Source organism: Pelodiscus sinensis, chromosome 2, assembly GCF_049634645.1.
Source record: "Pelodiscus sinensis isolate JC-2024 chromosome 2, ASM4963464v1, whole genome shotgun sequence".
Taxonomy (NCBI): Eukaryota; Metazoa; Chordata; order Testudines; family Trionychidae; genus Pelodiscus; species Pelodiscus sinensis.
Window position 1 is genome coordinate 168,733,576 of NC_134712.1, and position 19,592 is coordinate 168,753,167.

Consider the following 19,592-nt stretch of genomic DNA (forward strand, 5'->3'; position numbering starts at 1 on the left):
CGCCCCATAACACGTATCCTCCACAGAAGGGAGCTATGTAGTAATGTGGGAAAGTCACAGTGCTGTGTGTGCATGGGGGTGGGATGAAGAAAAGCAGCCCAGTGATGTCTAACACATCTTTCTCAATCTCTCCAAAACAGACTCTTTGGCTATAGAAATTCTCCCCCTCCCCTTGTACATAACATTCAACTTCTTTTCATGTGAGTCCCTCCTGAAACACAAATAGTGGAAGAAGCAGTATTTTTTAAACACACAGAGGACCTCAGGTCCTTCTTGTTATGATTAATAGTATACATCTAGGCTAACTGTGGATTATTGGCATGGACCTGTCAATGTGATGCCAAAGAAATGGCCTATTCTGCACACTGCAGGTCTGATCCAACTCCCTTTGAAGACTACTGGGAATTAGGGATTTAATCTGTTAACCAGTAGGCATCGCTGGGGGGATCCCATTTAAGTGGTTAAGTGGTTAAATGTAATGCTTAACTGGTTAGTTGACCGAACAAGATTTTACATCCCTACTCAGAATCTTTCCATTGATATGTGTTGGATCCGACCTTATGAGAAGCTATATTAGAATGCTAGTCCTCAGAGTGAAGGCAGAGAAAGGATGGAAAGTCTCTCGGTAGGCACTTTAACAGAGATAAATGCCCTGCACTCTCAGCTGCTGCAACTTTAATCCCGAATTGGTTTTTGTCTTGCCCCGTGTCAAATCATCTGTGAGAGTTGTGGGCTTGGGTTTGTTGGGACGGTGGATGTTGTGTCAATTTCAGAGGTAAATCACACTGAATGTATAACCAAAGCAAAGGGAGCAGCAGGAAAGCCTTTGTATGTACAGAAGTTTAAATCCAATGCTCTGGCTGCAATGCACTATTTTGCCTTCTGTGAGAGGTGGTAAAGAATATTACAGCTCCTCAGAATTGGCCGTTCAGGCATGCAGTTTAAATCCAGAACTAACTCTCTTGGGGATATTAATCTAGTGTTGGATTATCTTTCTAAAATTGTTAATCAGAATTGGTCCCTGGGGGACTTTCAGCTTAACTTGCCACTTAGTTTTTGTTCGCCTGGGCTGGCCTCCTGAGTTCAGCAGAGGAAACTGATTAGATTTGACAAGATGTTGTTATGTAAGATCCCAGGAGCAGGGCACACTTTATAACTGGCAGGTTTGTTGTAGTTTGGTGTGACTCCTCTCGGCACTGTCTTACCGGCTATTAGAGAGCTACATGAAGAATAAGGTTGCCTCCTCTCCAGAATTATCCTGGCATTAAAGACTGTTATATGATAAAACCTTCAGAAATATGTCCAACCACAACTGGCAACTCAGTGGAGTCCCATTTCTTCAGCTGGCTGCACCAACGCATTTCTGGAGCAATGTCAAGGAAACCTTTTTGGGACTTATCCAGCTCCACGTGATTCATATTCATCAAAAATATGGAAGGCATTTTGATGTTGTCTATAGTAAACTTTATTTTGGTTTAATTTTTAATCCACACCCCTGAGAGATGCAAGTTTTACTGACATAAGCACTGGTGTAGACATCGCGGTGTGGGTGAGAGAGCTTCTCCTACCGGCAGAGCTAGGGCCTCTTGTGGGAAGTAGAGTAATTACACTGATGGGAAATCTCTCCTCTATCGACTTAGAGCTTGTTCCCAAGAAATGCTATAGTGGTGCAGCTGCATTGGTGCAGCTGTGTCGCTGTTACACTTTTAATGTAGATGTAACAGTTATGACATTGGAGCTATGTCTAGACTACAGGGTTTTTTTAAAAAAACTTCACCTGCGTCTAGACTGCCACCACATTCTTTTGAAATTAAATAGAAAGAACGTGGCAATTTTTTTGACAGTGGTAAACCTCATTTTACAAGGAAGAATGCCTTTTTTCAAAAGAGCTCTTTTGAAAAAGCATTCTTGACCGCAAACAGAGCTTTTTTGAAAGAGAGCATCCAGATTGCCTGGGTGCTCTCTTTCGGAAAAGCGATCCGCTTTTTCGAAAAAATTGTGGCTGTCTAGACAATCTCTTTCGAAAGAAGCGTGTAGTCTAGACGTACCCTGGGAGTCCATTGGTCCTCTCCAATGAAGTGTTCACTAATGTGTCAGCAACTCCTACTAGGCCTGACTAACTCACTACACATAACACATTGCTGTCATAGTATCCAGGGGTGACACATGGGGATGAGAGAGGGGGCATGTGACCCCTCCCAAACACTGTGGGTGAGATGCAAGGAGTCAAAGTCTCTGGGCAGCCTGGGGAATGAAGGGAGGAGAGGATGGTGATGCTGGCAGCCTGGGTCAGGCTCACCTTGCATTCTCCCACTGCTGCTGGTGGAAGAAGAGTAATGTGGGTCCGCTCCCCCAACTCCTGGTTGCATCACTCGGGAGAGGGATGGCACCAGCCCCTTGTATTCACCAGTGGGAAGCGGAGCAATGCTGCCAGGTAGTGGGCCGAGCAAATGACAGCCGTGTCGCTGTGCTTCCCTCCACCATCACTGGTGCATGCGGAGAGGGGGTGCCCCTGCTGTTGGTGCCAGGTTCCTTGGTGGAGGAGGTTTAGAGGAAGAGGGGGGCATGGGACCCGCTTTTTAGCCAGCATCCCCTGAGCATTGACTCCTGCCTCTCCCTACCCTCCACTGACTCTGATACAGCGGGGAGTGCATGTAGTTGATAGGATTAACCTACAGGCTTATTGATTAACCATGTAGTCAACTATATGTGGACATCCCTAGTTTTGAATCCTTAACTCTTTTAATTTTCTTGCTGATTAGGTGACCTTGCACTCACATTTGACCCCTAGTTCTCTCATGTGAAAGAACTTCTTTTTCTTTTTCTTTTTTTTTGGGATGAAAGCCAGGACTGACAGTCGGGAGACTAGACTTCTGTCCTCAGGCATACCTAGACTTCTTAGGGGTGTTAGTGAATGATAAGAGTTTATAGGGATGAAGAAACAAAATGTGCTTGATGGAATTCCGGACCCGAGCAACAACGGGTAAATCTGCCAATATGGTATAAATATATGCTATTTACATTCATACATAGTAGCAAATTCAAGCTTCAAGTCTGTATTATAGAAAGGCATTTCTGTGCACGCGTCTCTTGAATCTGGTGAAAGATGTGATTTTGTTGGTGGGGGGATGCTGTGCATTCTGCCTTCCTCCTGACATCCTGGTTGCTATAGTGCAGTGATCTATTTGTGAACACACAGTAGATCATTGCTATAGTTAAGAGAAACAGTGTTTCCTGGCCATAACTTCCTGGGCAATCTCTTTTTGAAGAGCTGTGTGCAAGTTCTAACAGAAATTTAGTCAGGCTCCTTCCGTCTCCAGAAGTGAAATGCTATGTTCAGCCTCTTGTAGTTTGTAGCTTTTTACTAACCGTAACATTTAAAAATAGTTCCTCTATTTCAAACTGTCTAATGCTTGACTGTTATTCACAGTACATTCCAGTGCTTCAGCCATCTTTCTAAAAGGCTGGCTAGCTGTACAGAGTGCCGCGGCATTGTTCTATATTTATGTTTTTGGTACATGTATATTCACACTCTCTCACACACAAACATGTTTCCATGCACCTGCTGAGCCAGGCAATACATGCAAAATGAAAGCAGCATTATAATTCTGGCTGAACTGTGCTGTATTTTTCTTTCTCTCTCTGCAGGTGTGAATGAAAGTGACTCTCTGCACTATTTAGTATCTAGTTTTACTGGCTTTGAAGAACAGCGGCATCTACAATGCCGCCTCCTGCTGATATAGTAAAAGTGGCTATAGAATGGCCGGGTGCCTTCCCCAAGTTGATGGAAATTGATCAAGTAAGTGCCTGTTTATATGTATAAATATGTATTTATATTTTAGAGTGTACACATATATGTTTACTTAGATGCACCTGTACATTTAACAGCATGGATTCATATACGAAGGCTGTGTCTACATTGGCAAGATTTTGCGCAAAAGCAGCCAATTTTGCGCAAAAACTTGCTGCCTGTCTACACTGGCTGCGAGTTCTTGCACGAGAACACTTACGTTCTAATGTAAGAAATCAGTGCTTCTTGTGCAAGAACTATGGGTATGTCTAGAGTACAGGCTTTTGTTGACAGAAGTTTTGTCGACAGTATCTGTCGACAAAACTTCTGTCGACAAAGAGCGTCTAGACACATTCAGTTCTGTCGACAAAGCAAGCTGCTTTGTCGACAAAACCCTGTAGTCTAGACACAACCCTACATGCAATAACACCTTCTGTCAACAGAACTCTGTCGACAAAAGGTGTTATGCCTCATAAAATGAGGTTTACCAGCGTCGACAAAACTGCTGAGTTCTGTCGACGTTATGTCGACAGAACTCAGCGGTAGTGTAGACGCAGGTATAGTTTTGTCAACAAAAGTCCACTTTTGTCGACAAAACTCTGTAGTCTAGACACACCCTATGACGCTCCCGCTCAGGAATAAGCCCTCTTGCACAAGTGTTCTTGTGAAAGAGGCCAGTGTAGACAGGCAACATGAATTTCTTGCGCAAGAAAGCCCGATGGTTAAAATGGCCATCGGAGCTTTCTTGCGCAAGAGAGCGTCTACACTGGTACGGATGCTTTTGCGCAAAAGCACATCTCTTGCGCAAAAGCACATGCCAGTGTAGATGTGCTCTTGCGCAAATACTCTAATGCAAAAACTCTCGAGTTAAAGAGTATTTGCACAAAATCTTCCCAACGTAGAGGTAGCCAGAGTGTATATGGAATGTGTGTAATCTTACTGTATTACTCAATTTGGTGCTTTAATACATTTGTCTGTTTGCCTCTCTTACACCTGATAATAAACATTCTTTGTCATTGTGTGACCCATTTAACTTCTCCATGCCTGTTTTCCAATCTGTAAATTTTCTAATCATGGTGCTTATATCGTAATGCAAACTGCTTTGAATCATAGAATCATAGAATACTAGGACTGGAAGGGACCTCAAGAGGTCATCGAGTCAGTCTCCTGCCCTCATGGCAGGACCAAATACTGTCTAGACCATCCCTGATAGACATTTATCTAACCTACTCTTAAATATCTCCACAGCTGGAGATTCTAAAATTTATTCCAGTGTGTGACTACCCTGACAGTTAGGAACTTTTTCCTAATGTCCAACCTAAACCTCCCTTGCTGCAGTTTAAGCCCATTGCTTCTTGTTCTATCCTCAGAAGCCAAAATGAACAAGTTTTCTCCCTCCTCCTTATGACACCCTTTTAGATACCTGAAAACGGCTATTATGTCCCACCTCAGTCTTCTCTTTTCTAAACTAAACAAACCCAATTCTTTCAGCCTTCCTTCATAGGTCACGTTCTCTAGACCTTTAATCATTCTTGTTGCTCTTCTCTGGACCCTCTCCAATTTCTCCACATCCTTTTTGAAATGTGGTGCCCAGAACAGGACACCATACTCCAACTGAGGCCTAACCAGCGCAGAGTAGAGTGGAAGAATGACTTCTTGTGTCTTATTCATGTAACTCTTCTGCCAGAACAAGTTAAATGCAGCAAGGGCCGGGTTCAATATCTAGGAGTCTCCTCCTAACAACATAATACAACGCCAGCTCGAGCCACCACCCAGTGACCTGGGAAATCTTACACACACCCCTGGGTGTCTCAAAGAGGCAATTCTTCCCCTCTCACAAGCACAGAGCCTTGGTATAGCAGCAAATCTTTAATAACACAAAATAACCAACATCAGCATCAAAGTGGGAAAACACCACAACTCAGATTCATAAACCGGACATCAGCAAAGACCCACCCCCCAGCCACAAATCACCCAAGGTCCCCAAAAGTCCAACACCCCAAAAGTCTCTGCCCTGGGTCAGTGCCACCCCAGGGTTCAAACGTTTACCTGGCAGGGTTTTACCATCCCAACATGTCGTCTTAGTAGGAAAATATTTCCATGCATTTGGGGGTGAAGGAGGGGAGAGTTAAATGGGTCTAGTAACATAAACAAACTCTTTTAAAGGCAGCATTTAGAGAGGTACCTATATTAAACTTATGGCGTGAAAACCTTTTGTGGAAATGTATGTGGAATAAAATTTTCTCACGTATAAATGTTATGTGAATGGCATCATTTATGTGTTGGACTTAACTGAGATCATATATTGGCAGCTATATTAGTTAATATTTAAAGTGGTGTTTTTCGTAACATATGTGGATCCTCATAGATGAATCATGCAGGCTGTTACCTGTGCAGAATATCGCAACCTGAGAAGCAGATAATTATTTATTTCAGTAAATAGTATTTCATACAAAAGAAAACCCTTGAAAATTATCCCCAGTGTACGTAGGTCCTGATGCATCCAAACATGTCAGTAGTGTCCTTTATGTAAGTACATGCTGAAAATATTTTGTGGAAGAGGGGTCCTAAATTCTGTATTCTTTGTGATCAGTTTCATGCTAGTTTTTGTCACCATTGGGCTATCAGGCAAGTGTCTGTTGGCATTTGCAACAAAAAAGACATTGGGAAATTGGTCAAAATAAGAGCAGCCTGATTCTTAGAGGGTCTGTGCACCCACCACTTGCATTAAGTCAGTGGTGGCATGTCTGTAAATCAGGTCATAAGCTTTTTAATCTTTGTATTTATTTGTTGGAAAATACTAACTTTTTTAAAATAAGAGTTATGTAAACCAAAATCCCTTGCCATGCCCTCTGCAACAAAGACACCTCCTCTATCTCTTTCCTTTATGCATAACATCTATTGTTTGAAATGTTGTTCCCAGAGAAAGTTAGTTATGTGTGTATGAAGAGAGAGAATGGTGCAGCTACAGAAAACTTGCTTCCAACAGGAACTGTTAGGCCAAAAGCTGAAAAACGTAACTTAACTCCTTTTAAGTAATCAAACAAAAAAAGTCCTGCTTAAAAAAAAATAAATAACTTGAGACTTCATGAACTGAAAATAGCATCTGAAAATGTTTACCTCTAGCCATGATGCCTTTTTTGTAATGTTTATCATAGTGTTTAGAGGTCCAAAGCAAAATAATGGCTGCATTGGGCTAAGCTCTGTGTAGAAAGCTTTCTTACCCAAAATGCTTGCAATAAAAATAGAGAAGACAAAGGATGGGAAAGGAAAGCAGTACCAAGAGGTGAAATGACCTGCCTAAGATCACACAGCATGCCAGTGGCCAAGATAGGAATAGAAATTGATTCTCTGGAATCACCATCCATGTCATGATCCACTAGACCACACTGCCTCTGGAAACTTGAAAACTCCACCTACCCTGCAGGATATGTTCCACTGAATAACCCTGAGGTCCTGCAAAAATGAAACAAGAAGAAAAATCCCACCTAACATATTTCTTTCTTGCACGACAAGGTGGTATTTTAAAAGTACAAGCTTGTCTTGTTGACAGAAATGCAGCTGATTTGATCCTAATTTGTTGCAGGGACTGTGCTGCCTTCTGTGTTTGGAAATTTTGAGTACCACTTATATTTATCTATCAATCAATCACTGACAAAGATTAGAGAAAAATTCTCTGTACTTTTTTTTTACAGATTTGATCACTTTTTGATGTTGGTTAAGTTTACACTTTCCTGAACGTTTCCCTTGGAAGAGTTTGATGGCCCTTCCATGAAAGCATCCCATAGTCTACAATCAAATGTAGGGCTGATCCTTTAAGTCCTCTATGTACAAAACTCGCACTGAAGTCGGGGGGAGCTCAGGCTAGTTAGGGTTTAGACACTGAAGTTTTCAAGCTCTGGTGGGTTTTACCTGGTTTTATTTTTATTTTTAGCATATAAATATTATATCCCCCCCCCCCCCCCAAAAAAAAATTTGACCACTTCATAACTTGTTTCATTCACTATTCTCTAAAATATAGGAATGGGAAAGAAATACATGATCTCTCACATTTTTGTTGGAGTAAGTCTTGAATTTAGCAGTTGTGGGCAATGCAGGGAATACACAGAGATGACAGATACAATGTGTGAAATATCATTTTAGTGTAATTTTTTTACACGCAAATAAAAGAAGAAATGTATATCACTGACTAGATGCATCAAATCAAATCTGAAATGCCATGGAACACGCCATAATATAGTTCAATCTATGGAAAAAAGGAGGGAAAATAGTTTGTTTGAATACGTTAGCCAAAACTGACATGAGACTTTGACAGGTCCTAGAAGGAGCGCAGGGTTATGAGAGCAGGGGGAAATGAGAGCAGGGGGCTAGCTTCCCCCAGCCAGCCCTTCAGTGCCTCCAAGGCTGCAGGGCACCCCTTGGCAGTGATATAAAGGGCACAGGGTTCTGGTCATTGAAGCTGCTGAGATAGCAGCAACTGGGAACTCTGGGCCCTTTTAAAATGTTGGGCCCTGGGGCAGCTGCCCCCATGGTCCTCCCTGTCAGTGGTCCTGACTTTATTAGCAGATAATGTTACCTCTGGCACATTGTCACGTGTGAGGTGCACTTTTTTAATATATTTCACTATAGAAGACGTGAAATATTCCTTCCTTACATGATAAACCACTGGCATTACGAAACTCTCCAAAACTGTCATTGACAAGCTACCAATGTATGTTTGCATTATTACTAAGCAGATTGATTAATTATTTTTTGTTTTAAATAGTGAGAGAAATTCTCCTCTTGAGTACATTACTTGTGGAATCCCTTTCAACTTCTTGAATTTAATCCAGATACAAAATGTTTTACATCTGTAATTACATGAGTAGGAAACCTGAATAAAAATATTTAGTTTCACATATTTCAAAAACTGGCAAAAGCTACAGGAATACTGTCAACTGAGGTTTTCTTACTGACACAATGTAATGAAGCACATTACGGGAACCATATGTATTACTTTATATTAATGCCTTTTCTAAGTGTTGACTACCTAGGTCTAATCAATGACCTGATCCTTTAATAGTGGTTTCTTCAATTTTGGGGGTGTTCTACTTTATTTTTTGGCTAGCATTGCTGATAAATGTGGTAGAATATAACTTCAATGGGTTTTCTTTCTTTTTGAGACATTGCAAGTTGCTGTATTCTACTTTTTCCACAATCAAAGGGACAATTGAGATATTTTTGTAAGGGGACTCCTAAGTAATTTTAGGTTCCTAATTTACAGTCAAATCCTTAGTTAGTGAAAATTGGCACAACTCCATTAAAACCAACTCACTGAAGTCATTGGCACTATTTCAGTTTACACCATTCATAGTCTGGTCCTGAGAATTTAAATAAAGATTATAAATATTTAATGATTTGAGGGATTTTTTTTTTCAATTCAATGAAGTTATTTTATTTTACACAAAAGAAAATGAAACAGATGATAAAGTGGAAACTGGCCAAAGTAGTTTCATTGTCCAACCTTAATGAAATGCAGTAAAGAGCATATATACTGAAAATATACACTTGTAAAATCTTCTAGTTTTAATACAAGAAGGGATTGTTAGTAGCATTCATAAGGAAGTTATGTCTCTTTCACTTAATGCACCAATTATTTTGTAAGAATAATAGAAAGCTTTTTTGGGTGGAGGGGGGGAGGAGAGAAATCACTGCCCTTGTACAACAAAACCTTTTGGAAAGAGTAGTCCGGATACTTTAATATGTAAGGTATAAATCAGTGCATTAACGTACAAGTATAGGTAACATCAGGAATCAATAACTGTTCAATTACAGTGGATGATGAAAAAATATTATTTCTTTTCTACTAGTGGACTGTAATGGTCAGAACTAGAGGAGCAACAGTAGTTTTTTGCTATGGTGCCAGAGTGCCATTCTCATAAGAGTTACGTTACAGACAAGTGTTCAGTTTTATTAGTCTGACTGCAGATTTTCCTACCACATTCTGAATGGTTGAGAATTGGCTTTCAGTGGCACATGGCTGGGGCATCCTTACTGACAAATAAAAACTCCCTCCCCTTCGTCTGCTATGTTAAATAGGGAGGGGAGTGGCAGAAGTTAGTGGAGCAGGGGAGGATATTAATAGAAATGGGCTGCAGCATGGTATTTAAAATTAATGAGTTATAATCAAACGCTGTAATAATTAATCTAGCAGAAAGGGCAGTAATAGGATACTTCTGCTGCTAAATACAGGTTGAACCTCTTATCTAGAACTCTTTAGTCTGGAAACATCCGTCATTCAGAATGATTTTAGTTAGCCGGATGTCCACTTTTCATGGGGGTGGCCAAGTTTCCTGCAGTCCCGTAAAGTTTGTTTACGGCCACTGATCCTGATTCTTAGTGTTCCGTGCTGTTATTTCACTCTGATTTACCCCTAAATGTCTTCTGATGGTCTAGTAAGCAGTGGAAGTGTTGGTAATGTTGCTAGACAATATTAACCGCCTGTGGTCCGGCAAATTTTCTGATTTGGCACCGGTCAGGTCCCGAGGGTGCTGGACAAGAGAGGTTCAATGTGTACTTCTTTGCGTACTTGGTGTAGTGCTGAAGGCTTTTACTCTTCAGGTTGATAGCCGAGTAAGAAACATAATCTCACTCACTCACTTAGCTGTGCTATTACAATAATGGGCCTGGGAGGGGAGTGTACATTTCCGTCCCTATTAGAACATTGCTTCTTCCTTCCTTCCCAATCCGGAGGATACGCAATACCCAGGGATGCTTTCTAAGGTCATGACTTCACTAGCACTTAGTTCAGCAAAACTTTTATTGCTCTGGCTGTGGAAAACACCCTTTTCCCCCCAGAGTGATGTAAGTTTCACTGTCCTAAGCGCTCATGCTCACTGCGCTATCTCCTGCCAACAGAGCTACCACTATATCATTGAGCGGATTTAGTTATGTCAATGGGAGATTTCTCTACCATCAGCATAAGGCGGCTATGTGAGCGACCTTACAGGAGCACAGTTGTATCGGTACAGCTGCGCCTCTAGCTTGCTGTTGCAGACATGGCTCAAGAAAAAAGCCTGGACCATTTTACAAAGCCGTTCACAGCGGTTAATTTTGCAGAAGAAGACTGAAGATGAAGTGATGTTTGTGAGTTTTTAGTAGTGCCACAATTTCCGTGAAACCATGCAGTGTGATCCTTACATTTGCAGCATTGGAAATAATGACACTATACTTTTAAAAGTTTCAGAGGGGTAGCTGTGTTAATCTGTAACTGAAAAAACTTAAAACAGCGAGTAGTCCTGTAGCACATAAGAGACTAATACAAAATGTAGATGGTATCATAAGCTTTTGTGGGCATGACCCACTTCTTCAGATGAATGGAGCCAGGAGTTTAGAGTTGCAAATAAACAGCAGAAAAAGAGGAGATAGGGAGGGAAAGAGAAGGAAAAATGTCAATTAGAGGGGATGGAGAGGGAAAAGGAAGGGAGTGGTGGCAGGAGCAGCCACTTTAAAAGTAAGATTGTTCCTCCGTGCCTGGCTCTGTGGTGGGGGAGGCGGAAGATTTGATTGGAGTGGGGCTCCCGTCGCTGAGGATGCCTGCCTCAGAGGGAGGGGGGGAAGTGCACTGGGATGGGGGGGCGCTAAGGGGGCCTGGGTCTAAGGCATAGGGGAGTGCACTGGGATGGGGAGACTGGGGGTATGGCTCAGGGGAAGGGGTGGGTGCATTGGCGGTTAGTGTGGAGTCCCAAACTGGACAAAGTGGTACAACTTTGGCTCCCCCCCCTTTTTTTTGCTTAACAACTTTGGAGCAGTAAGGGTGGGGGGGTCACACAAATTCAGTTAGTATTTTAGGGGCTTGGGGTACCTCAAAGTTTGAGAACCTCTGCGGTATGCAGTTGGGATTTCATGGCATTTGAGGAGCCATTGAGGGCATTTTGTAGCCGATAGGGGAGCAGGAAGTTGGTACATCCTTGCATGTTGGGTGGGCTTCTTGTAGGGAAGTGAAGGAATAATATGTTTGGCTCTTGGAGAGAGAGATACAATTCGGTTTCTTCATCACTTCTTATTGAGATCATCTGTGAGATAAAAAAGAGGCGAGTGCATTTTGGAGGAGTATGGGGTGCCAGCTGAATTACAGCTCAGAATGAAAGGAAAGAAGAAATGTACTTTGCTCCTTTAAGCATCAGAGGTACGCAATGGGTAGCAGGTTTAAAACGAATAAAAGAAAGTTCTTCACACAGCATGTAGTCAAACTGTGGAACTCCTTGCCAGAGGAGGCTGTGAAGGCTAGGACTATAATAGAGTTTAAAGAGAAGCTAGATAATTTCATGGAGGTTAGGTCTATAAAAGGCTATTAGCCAGGGGATAAAATGGTGTCCTTGGCCTCTGTTCTTCAGAGGCTGGAGAGAGATGGCAGGAGACAAATCGCTTGATCATTGTCTTCGGTCCACCCTCTCTGGGGCACCTGGTGCTGGCCACTGTTGGTAGACAGGATACTGGGCTAGAAGGACCTTTGGTCTGACCCAGTACGGCTGTTCTTATGTTCTTATGCATAGGGCTGCCATTACTGTAGTATCTGAGGGTATGTCTACACTACCCCCCTAGTTCGAACTAGGGGGGTAATGTATGCATACCGAACTTGCTAATGAAGCCCGGGATTTGAATTTCCCGGGCTTCATTAGCATAAAGCCGGCGCCGCCATTTTTAAAAGCCGGCTAGTGCGAACCCCGTGCCGCGCGGCTACACGCGGCACGGACTAGATAGTTCGGATTAGGCTTCCACGAGGCGTACAGATAGTTCGGATTAGAAGCCTAATCCGAACTATCTAGTCCGTGCCGCGTGTAGCCGCGCGGCACGGGGTTCGCACTAGCCGGCTTTTAAAAATGGCGGCGCCAGCTTTATGCTAATGAAGCCCGGGAAATTCAAATCCCGGGCTTCATTAGCAAGTTCGGTATGCATACATTACCCCCCTAGTTCGAACTAGGGGGGTAGTGTAGACATACCCTGAGTATCTCCCCAGTCTTTTAATGCATTCATCTCCACAAGACCCCAGTGAGGCAGTAAAGTACTCCTTGTCCCCATTTCATGTATGGGGCTTTGTACTGACTTGCTTGGTGTCTCATAGGAAGTTTGTAACAAAGCAGAGGATTGAAAACCCAGGTTCTTGGCAGTCCCAGTTGCCTAAGTACTAGACCTCTATATTTATAGTCTGCGTTACGTGATGTTGGGAAGCTTGTATTAATTTCTAAAAAATGTGTTCGCACCAGAAAATGTGTTAACAGTAGCATAGTGTTCATTATAGATAGAATGTTGTATTCACCTGTTTTCTGACAGATGTACAGTTCCACAATGGCCTGTGTTTGCTTGTCTCCACGATGTCTTTTCTTAAACAGATGTGCTGCATCTGCTGATTCTCTGGGGCAGGCTTAAAAATTATTGAACAGTAGAGTCATCTTCAGAGGTTCCTTTACTTTCTGTGATGAACAGCATCAGCCAGGGAAACCAAAGACTTTAGTGTGTCCCAAGAACAAATACAACAAAGGAAAAAGGGATACAAACCAGGTCACACTGGTTCAGTGTGCTTCAGTGTTGGCCTGATGGAAGCCCATTTATTTAAATTGAAGGGTGTATCTTCACTGTACAATTAATCCAGGTTCTTGCATGGGTTTTTAATTTTAATCCTCCAACTGTTGAAACAGAAAAACCTTTCAGCCAAGTTTTGAGAGTGTTTTTAAGCCTGGCTGGGAGTATGGCGTAGAGCCTGGACTTTACTTGTGTGTGGAGCCTGCCCACTTTGTAATGAGGTGCAGGCTAAATATTTCCAGAGCTGGTAGTCCTTCAGTGCCTTCCTACACTTCCAAGTTTTCCTGAAATCGTCCAAACTGACTGAGAGCTTCCTAGAGCTTCTCAGTACAAAGGACTGTGGGATATAGAGTTCATGATTCTAAGGAATGGTAGAAGGGAGAACCACAAACTAGAGACAATGGATTTCAGGAAGGCAGATTTTGGTAAGCTCAGAGAGCTGGTGGGTAAGGTCCCATGGGAAGCAAGACTAAGAGGAAAAACAACTGAAGAGAGTTGGCAATTTTTCAAAGGGACATTATTAAAGGCCAAAAGCAAACTATTACACTTTGTAGGAAAGATAGCAAATATGGCAAAAGACCGCCTTGGCTTAATCAAGAGATCTTGCTATCTAAAAATAAAAAAGGAGTAATAAAAAGTGGAAACTCGGACAAATTTCAAAAGATGAATATAAGCAAACAATACAGGTACGCAGGGGCAAGATTAGAAAGGCAAAGGCACACAACTAGCTCAAACTAGCTACAGACACAAAGGGTAACAAGAAGACTTTCTATAAATATATTAGAAGCAAGAGAAAGACCAAGGACAGGGCAGGCCCAATGCTCAGTGAGGAGGGAGAAACAATAAGAAACTTGGAAATGGCAGAGGTGCTTAATGACTTCTTTGTTTCTGTCTTAATCAGGAAATCTAATGATGAAGGAATGCCTAACATAGTGAATGCTAGTGGGAATATGGGGTAGGTTTATAAGATAAAATAAAAAAGAACAAATTAAAAATTACAGTAAAACTCCAGTGGTCCGGCATCCAATGGCCCGGCACTCCTGATGGTCCAGCACCATCTGGAACCCGGAAGTGCTCCGGGCAGCCGGACAGTTGGAGCTGCTCTGCCCCGGCTTCCCCGAGTCAGCCGCTGGTCAGTTTCAGCAAGCGGCTGACTTGGGGATACTGGGACAGAGCAGTTGGGGTGGTGCTGGGTTGGTCCCGCAGCGCCAAGGGGCGCACTCCCCCAACTAGTCCGGCATATTTGATAATCTGGCACCCCCTAGGTCCTAAAAGTGCCGGATTATCGGAAGTTTACTGTACTTAGAAAAGTTAGATGTCTGCAAGTCAACAGGGCTTAATGAAATGCATCCTAGAATACTCAAGGAGCTGATAGAGGATGTATCTGAGCCTTTAGCGATCATCATTGAAAAGTCATGGAAGACAGGAGGGATTCCAGAAGACTGGAAAAGGGCAAATATGGTGCCCATCTATAAAAAGGGAAATAAGAACAGCCCAGGAAACTACAGACCACTCGGTTTAACTTCTGTGCCAGGAAAGATAATGGAGCAAGTAATTAAGGAATTCATCTGCAAACATATGGAAGAAAATAAGGTAATAGGTAACAGCCAGCATGGATTTATAAAGAACAAATCATGTCTAACCGATCTGATAGCTTTCTTTGATAGGATAGCAAGTCTTGTGGATAAGGGAAAAGCGGTGGACATGGTGGTATTAAACTTTAGTAAGGCATTTAACACGGTCTCACATGACCTTCTTATCAATAAACTAGGCAAATACAACTTAGATGGGGTTACTATAAGGTGGGTGCATAACTGGCTGGATAACCGTTCTCAGAGAGTAGTTATTAACCGTTCACAATCCTGCTGGCAGGGCATAATAAATGAGGTTCTTCAAGAGTCTGTGTTGGGACCAGTTCTGTTCAAGATCTTCATCAATGATTTAGATACTAGCTAAGGGTATGTCTACACTACCCTGCTAGTTCGAACTAGCGGGGTAATGTATGCATACCGAACTTGCTAATGAAGCCCGGGATTTGAATTTCCCGGGCTTCATTAGCATAAAGCCGGCTCCGCCATTTTTAAAAGCCGGCTTGTTCGAACCCCGTGCCGCGCGGCTACACGCGGCACGGGCTAGATAGTTCGAACTATGTAGCCATTCCGATCTATCTGTACACCTCGTTCCACGAGGCGTACAGATAGTTCGAACTATGTAGTTATTCCGAACTATCTAGCCCGTGTCGCGTGTAGCCGCGCGGCACGGGGTTCGAACAAGCCGGCTTTTAAAAATGGCGGAGCCGGCTTTATGCTAATGAAGCCCGGGAAATTCAAATCCCAGGCTTCATTAGCAAGTTCGGTATGCATACATTACCCCGCTAGTTCGAACTAGCGGGGTAGTGTAGACATACCCATAGAGAGTGCGCTTATTAGGTTTGCAGAACATACCAAGCTAGGAGGGATTGCAACTGCTTTGGCTGATAGGGTCATAATTCAAAGTGATCTGGACAAACTGGAGAAATGGTCTGAAGTAACAGAATGAAGTTTAATAAGGACAAATGCAAAGTACTCCACATAGGAAGGAACAATCAGTTTCACACATACAGAATTGGAAGTGACTGTCTAGGAAGGAGTACTGCAGAAAGGGATCTAGGGGTCATAGTGGACTACAAGCTATATATGAGTCAACAGTGTGGTGCTGTTGCAAAAAAAAGCAAACATGAATCTAGGATGCATTAACAGGAGTGTTGTGAGCAAGATATGAGAAGTCATTCTTCCACTCCACTCTGCACTGTTTAGGCCTCAGCTGGAGTATTGTGTCCAGTTTTGGGCACCACATTTCAAGAAAGATGTGGAGAAACTGGAGAAGGTCCATGGAAGAGCAACAAGAATGATTAAAGGTCTAAATAACATGACCTATGAGGGAAGACTGAAAGAAGTGGGCTTGTTTAGTTTCAAAAGGAGACAACTGCAAACTGCAAATTGTGTATCTTTTTCTGCTTTTCTGTCAAAAGAGGCTTTTCCAATATTTGGCGTGTCAACCTGATGCCAAAATTTGGAAAAACCTGCTCTTTCAACATATCCCTTCTTTCTCATTGAATGAGGATTACAGGGATTGTGGAAGAACGTGTTCACTTTTTCAAAAAAAAATTCAAAAAAGCGGACGTGTTCCTTGGACGCAGCACTCGTCTGGTATCCTGGATAAGTGCTGCAGTCTAGACATAGCTAAATTGTTCTCCTTGACCTCTGAGGATAGGACAAGAAGCAATGGGCTTTAACTGCTGCAAGGGAGGCTTAGGTTGGACATTAGGAAAAAGGTCCTAGCTGTCAGGGTGGTTAAACACTGGAATAAATTGCCTAGGGAGATATTTAAGAGCAGGTTAGATAGACATATATCAGGGATGGTCTAAACAGTGTTTCGTCCTACCTTGAGGGCAGGGGACTGGACTCTGACCTCTTGAGGTCCCTTCCAGTTCTAGAATTCTATGATTCTATGATATGTCTCCCCACTTGTGTGAACAGGTGCAAAAATAGGACACAGCATGGATGATTTTGTGGGAATGCCCATACTTGGGTTAGGCACACTTAGGTGTTCAGACGGAGATAGCAACTATGCACAGAAGATACTGCCTTAGACTCTGCTGACCATGTGCAAAAAATTCAGTTATGGTGGCGGTTTTGTTTAGTGCCTGTTGTGGCCTAGACCCTGTCTAATGAAACATAGATCATCTAACGACCATTAGAGAGTAACTTGCAATCACTGCCATTTATTGGCTTTGAACCACCAATGAAGACTGTGCAGCTGTTTGGAAAAAGATGCCTTTTAAAGGTGTTAACTAAAATGCTTAAAGTATAGTATATACCAGGCAGTTGTTTTGATATGTGAACTGGTTGATGTAGATGGTTTGGGGGGAGGGAGGTAGAATGAAAGTTTGTTACACATTAACACAGGTTAAATTAAAACTTCTCTTGTTCATATTAGGTTTGTTAACTGTGTTAGCTATCATAGGTCTAAAGAGAATAACAAAGGTAAGGTCATAGAGGCTAAAACCAACCAACCAGTGACATAAGGTTTTGGTACTTCTACAGAAAAGCCAGATTTTGGGCAGAATCCTTTAAAGCAGTAGTTAAGCCTACTCCCACCTCCAACATAATTGTTTTTTGGAACTGCAAGTCCAGCAAAAGTTAAGTCTGAATGCAATAAAACGGATTCTGGGGTTGACTTGAGTTGGGCTAAAAATAATGGAATAAAACAATGATTCCCAGCTTGACTCCAGGCCAATATTTACAGCTAGACTTGCAAACTGTTACACTAGCACAGCCTGGGAAATGGCATGATTGTGGAGAGAGAAAGGAGTCTTTCACAGCGGTTTTTTTTTTTAAAGGGAGGGGAGTTTCTACTTGCTGTCTATCACAAAGTACCATACATGTATTAAATTAAACTGTTCTTTGACTGGTTCAAGCATAGAGATTCTTCATATAGTATTTAATAGCAAGGCTGCAGAGGTATCTCGACATCAAGGAATTCTTGAGAGAGAGCAGTGAAGTTTGTCGCTAGCCCATCTGTCATTTCAGAGAAAATAACTCTTTTGTTGGTCTAGAGGAATGCCTTCTGTACAGTGTGTGTTGTAATATTTGCATGATACATTTGATGTGATGTCTGCCCAAGTCTTCTTTACAGCCATGAATTATGTAACTCTACTTGAATGATTCCACAGAGGGAGTTGGTGGAAGCCATCACATGTTTTTAAACACCCTATTGCTTGCAGCTGTGAACATTTGCACTGATGACAGTCAGTGTAGTGTGAAATGGGGAAAGGAATTATGTCCAAGGAGTTGTTCATAGGGAAGGTGCCTTAGAGGAAGGATGTAAGATTAGTTAATTAGGACCTCAATTTTTATTTATCAGTTGCTAATTTGTAAAGCCCCTTTTGCTCGTATCAAATTACTGTTAGATAGTGAAGTTAGATACTGAAGTTAGATAGTGGCTAGTGTGTGAGATCAAATTTGTGTCCCCAAAGAGACCCATTTATTGATTCATTGCAGTTACCTAAGTTCCACTGAGTGATTTCAGAGGTAATAGTCATGTTCCTTATCCTGACTGGGGCCTGAAGGGCAGTGAGTATCACTTTCTGTTTTTAATGTTAGGTTCTTTTGCTTTCCTTTTTAACCACTTCTTAAGGTTCTTAAGAAACTCGAGCCTTTATTTTCTTTACAATTTTGAGTTTCAAGTATCAAATTATTTCATACAACTAAGGTACCGTGGCACAATATAGAGAAAACAACTTACCAAAAAAAAAAAAAAAGAGAGAGAGAGAGAGAGAGTGTATCACATTTGTAAAGTCCTGGGTCCCAACCTGAATGTTCAAGATGGTGGGAAGGTCAGGTGAAGTGTGGCAGAGTAGAATTTTCAAAGGCAAAAGCCCCATTTTCAGAAATGACCTTGCTTGGTCTAAAGATGTTATTTGTACTGGGATAGCTATTTCATTTATGGGCATTTTAAAAGAATCCAGCCCTGAATTAGCTACCTGACTACAAAGCCTAGTGGGAACAGAGCTGAACTATTATAAAAGCACCGTCTGCTGGTGAAGCTTATTCCTCTTCCCAGATGGTCAGAGACTATGGACGTGACCTCAGAAACTATTCCAGCTACACAGGCATAACCCCTTATTGTAGATACAGTTTATGCGAACAAAAGGGGTTTTCTGTTGGTGTGGGAATACTACCTCCCTGAGTGAGGGTAGCCAGGCAAATAGAAACATTTTTCCATTGATCTAGCTCTGTCATCATAGTTATGACACTTAAGGGTGTGGATTTTTCATATCCCAACTGACCTAGCGAGGAGGGACGTGGGGGGGGGGAGGGGCACCCGCCACATACCACCCCTCCCCATGTGACTCCTCCCTACATCACTCCTACCCCAGTGGAGGATTGAGACAACCCCCTCTTCGCACCAGGCCCTGCCTCTTCCCTACTCCCTCCTCTCTGCCCCACTCCACTTCTTTGCCCAAGGCCCAGAGGATTAGTGGGGAGTCTGACCCCAGCAGGAGGGGTCCAGGCTCCCCCTGCATTCACTGCCAGATGTGGGGGCCATGTCACTCCACTTCCTCAGCTCAGTCCATTCCCCTGGCTTCTAGCTGCATTGCTCTGCTTCCCACTGGTGAGTGTGGGGGGTGGTTCCGCCCGCCCTTCAACCAACATGGCTAGGACCTGGGGGATATGAGCAGGCTAGGGCCACGCCACAC

At 42.6% G+C, this 19,592-nt stretch overlaps 1 protein-coding gene across 2 annotated transcripts in view; it reads left to right on the forward strand.

Annotated features, from left to right (window-relative positions):
- ELMO1 (engulfment and cell motility 1) overlaps positions 1-19,592 on the forward strand; it is a 449,588-nt gene that overhangs the window by 79,556 nt on the left and 350,440 nt on the right. For both annotated transcript variants that reach the window (XM_075921743.1, XM_075921744.1), the window contains exon 2: positions 3,649-3,799. In XM_075921743.1, the coding sequence (XP_075777858.1) occupies positions 3,722-3,799 (78 nt within the window). In that variant the 5' untranslated portion in view covers positions 3,649-3,721. The remainder of the gene's footprint in view (positions 1-3,648; positions 3,800-19,592) is intronic.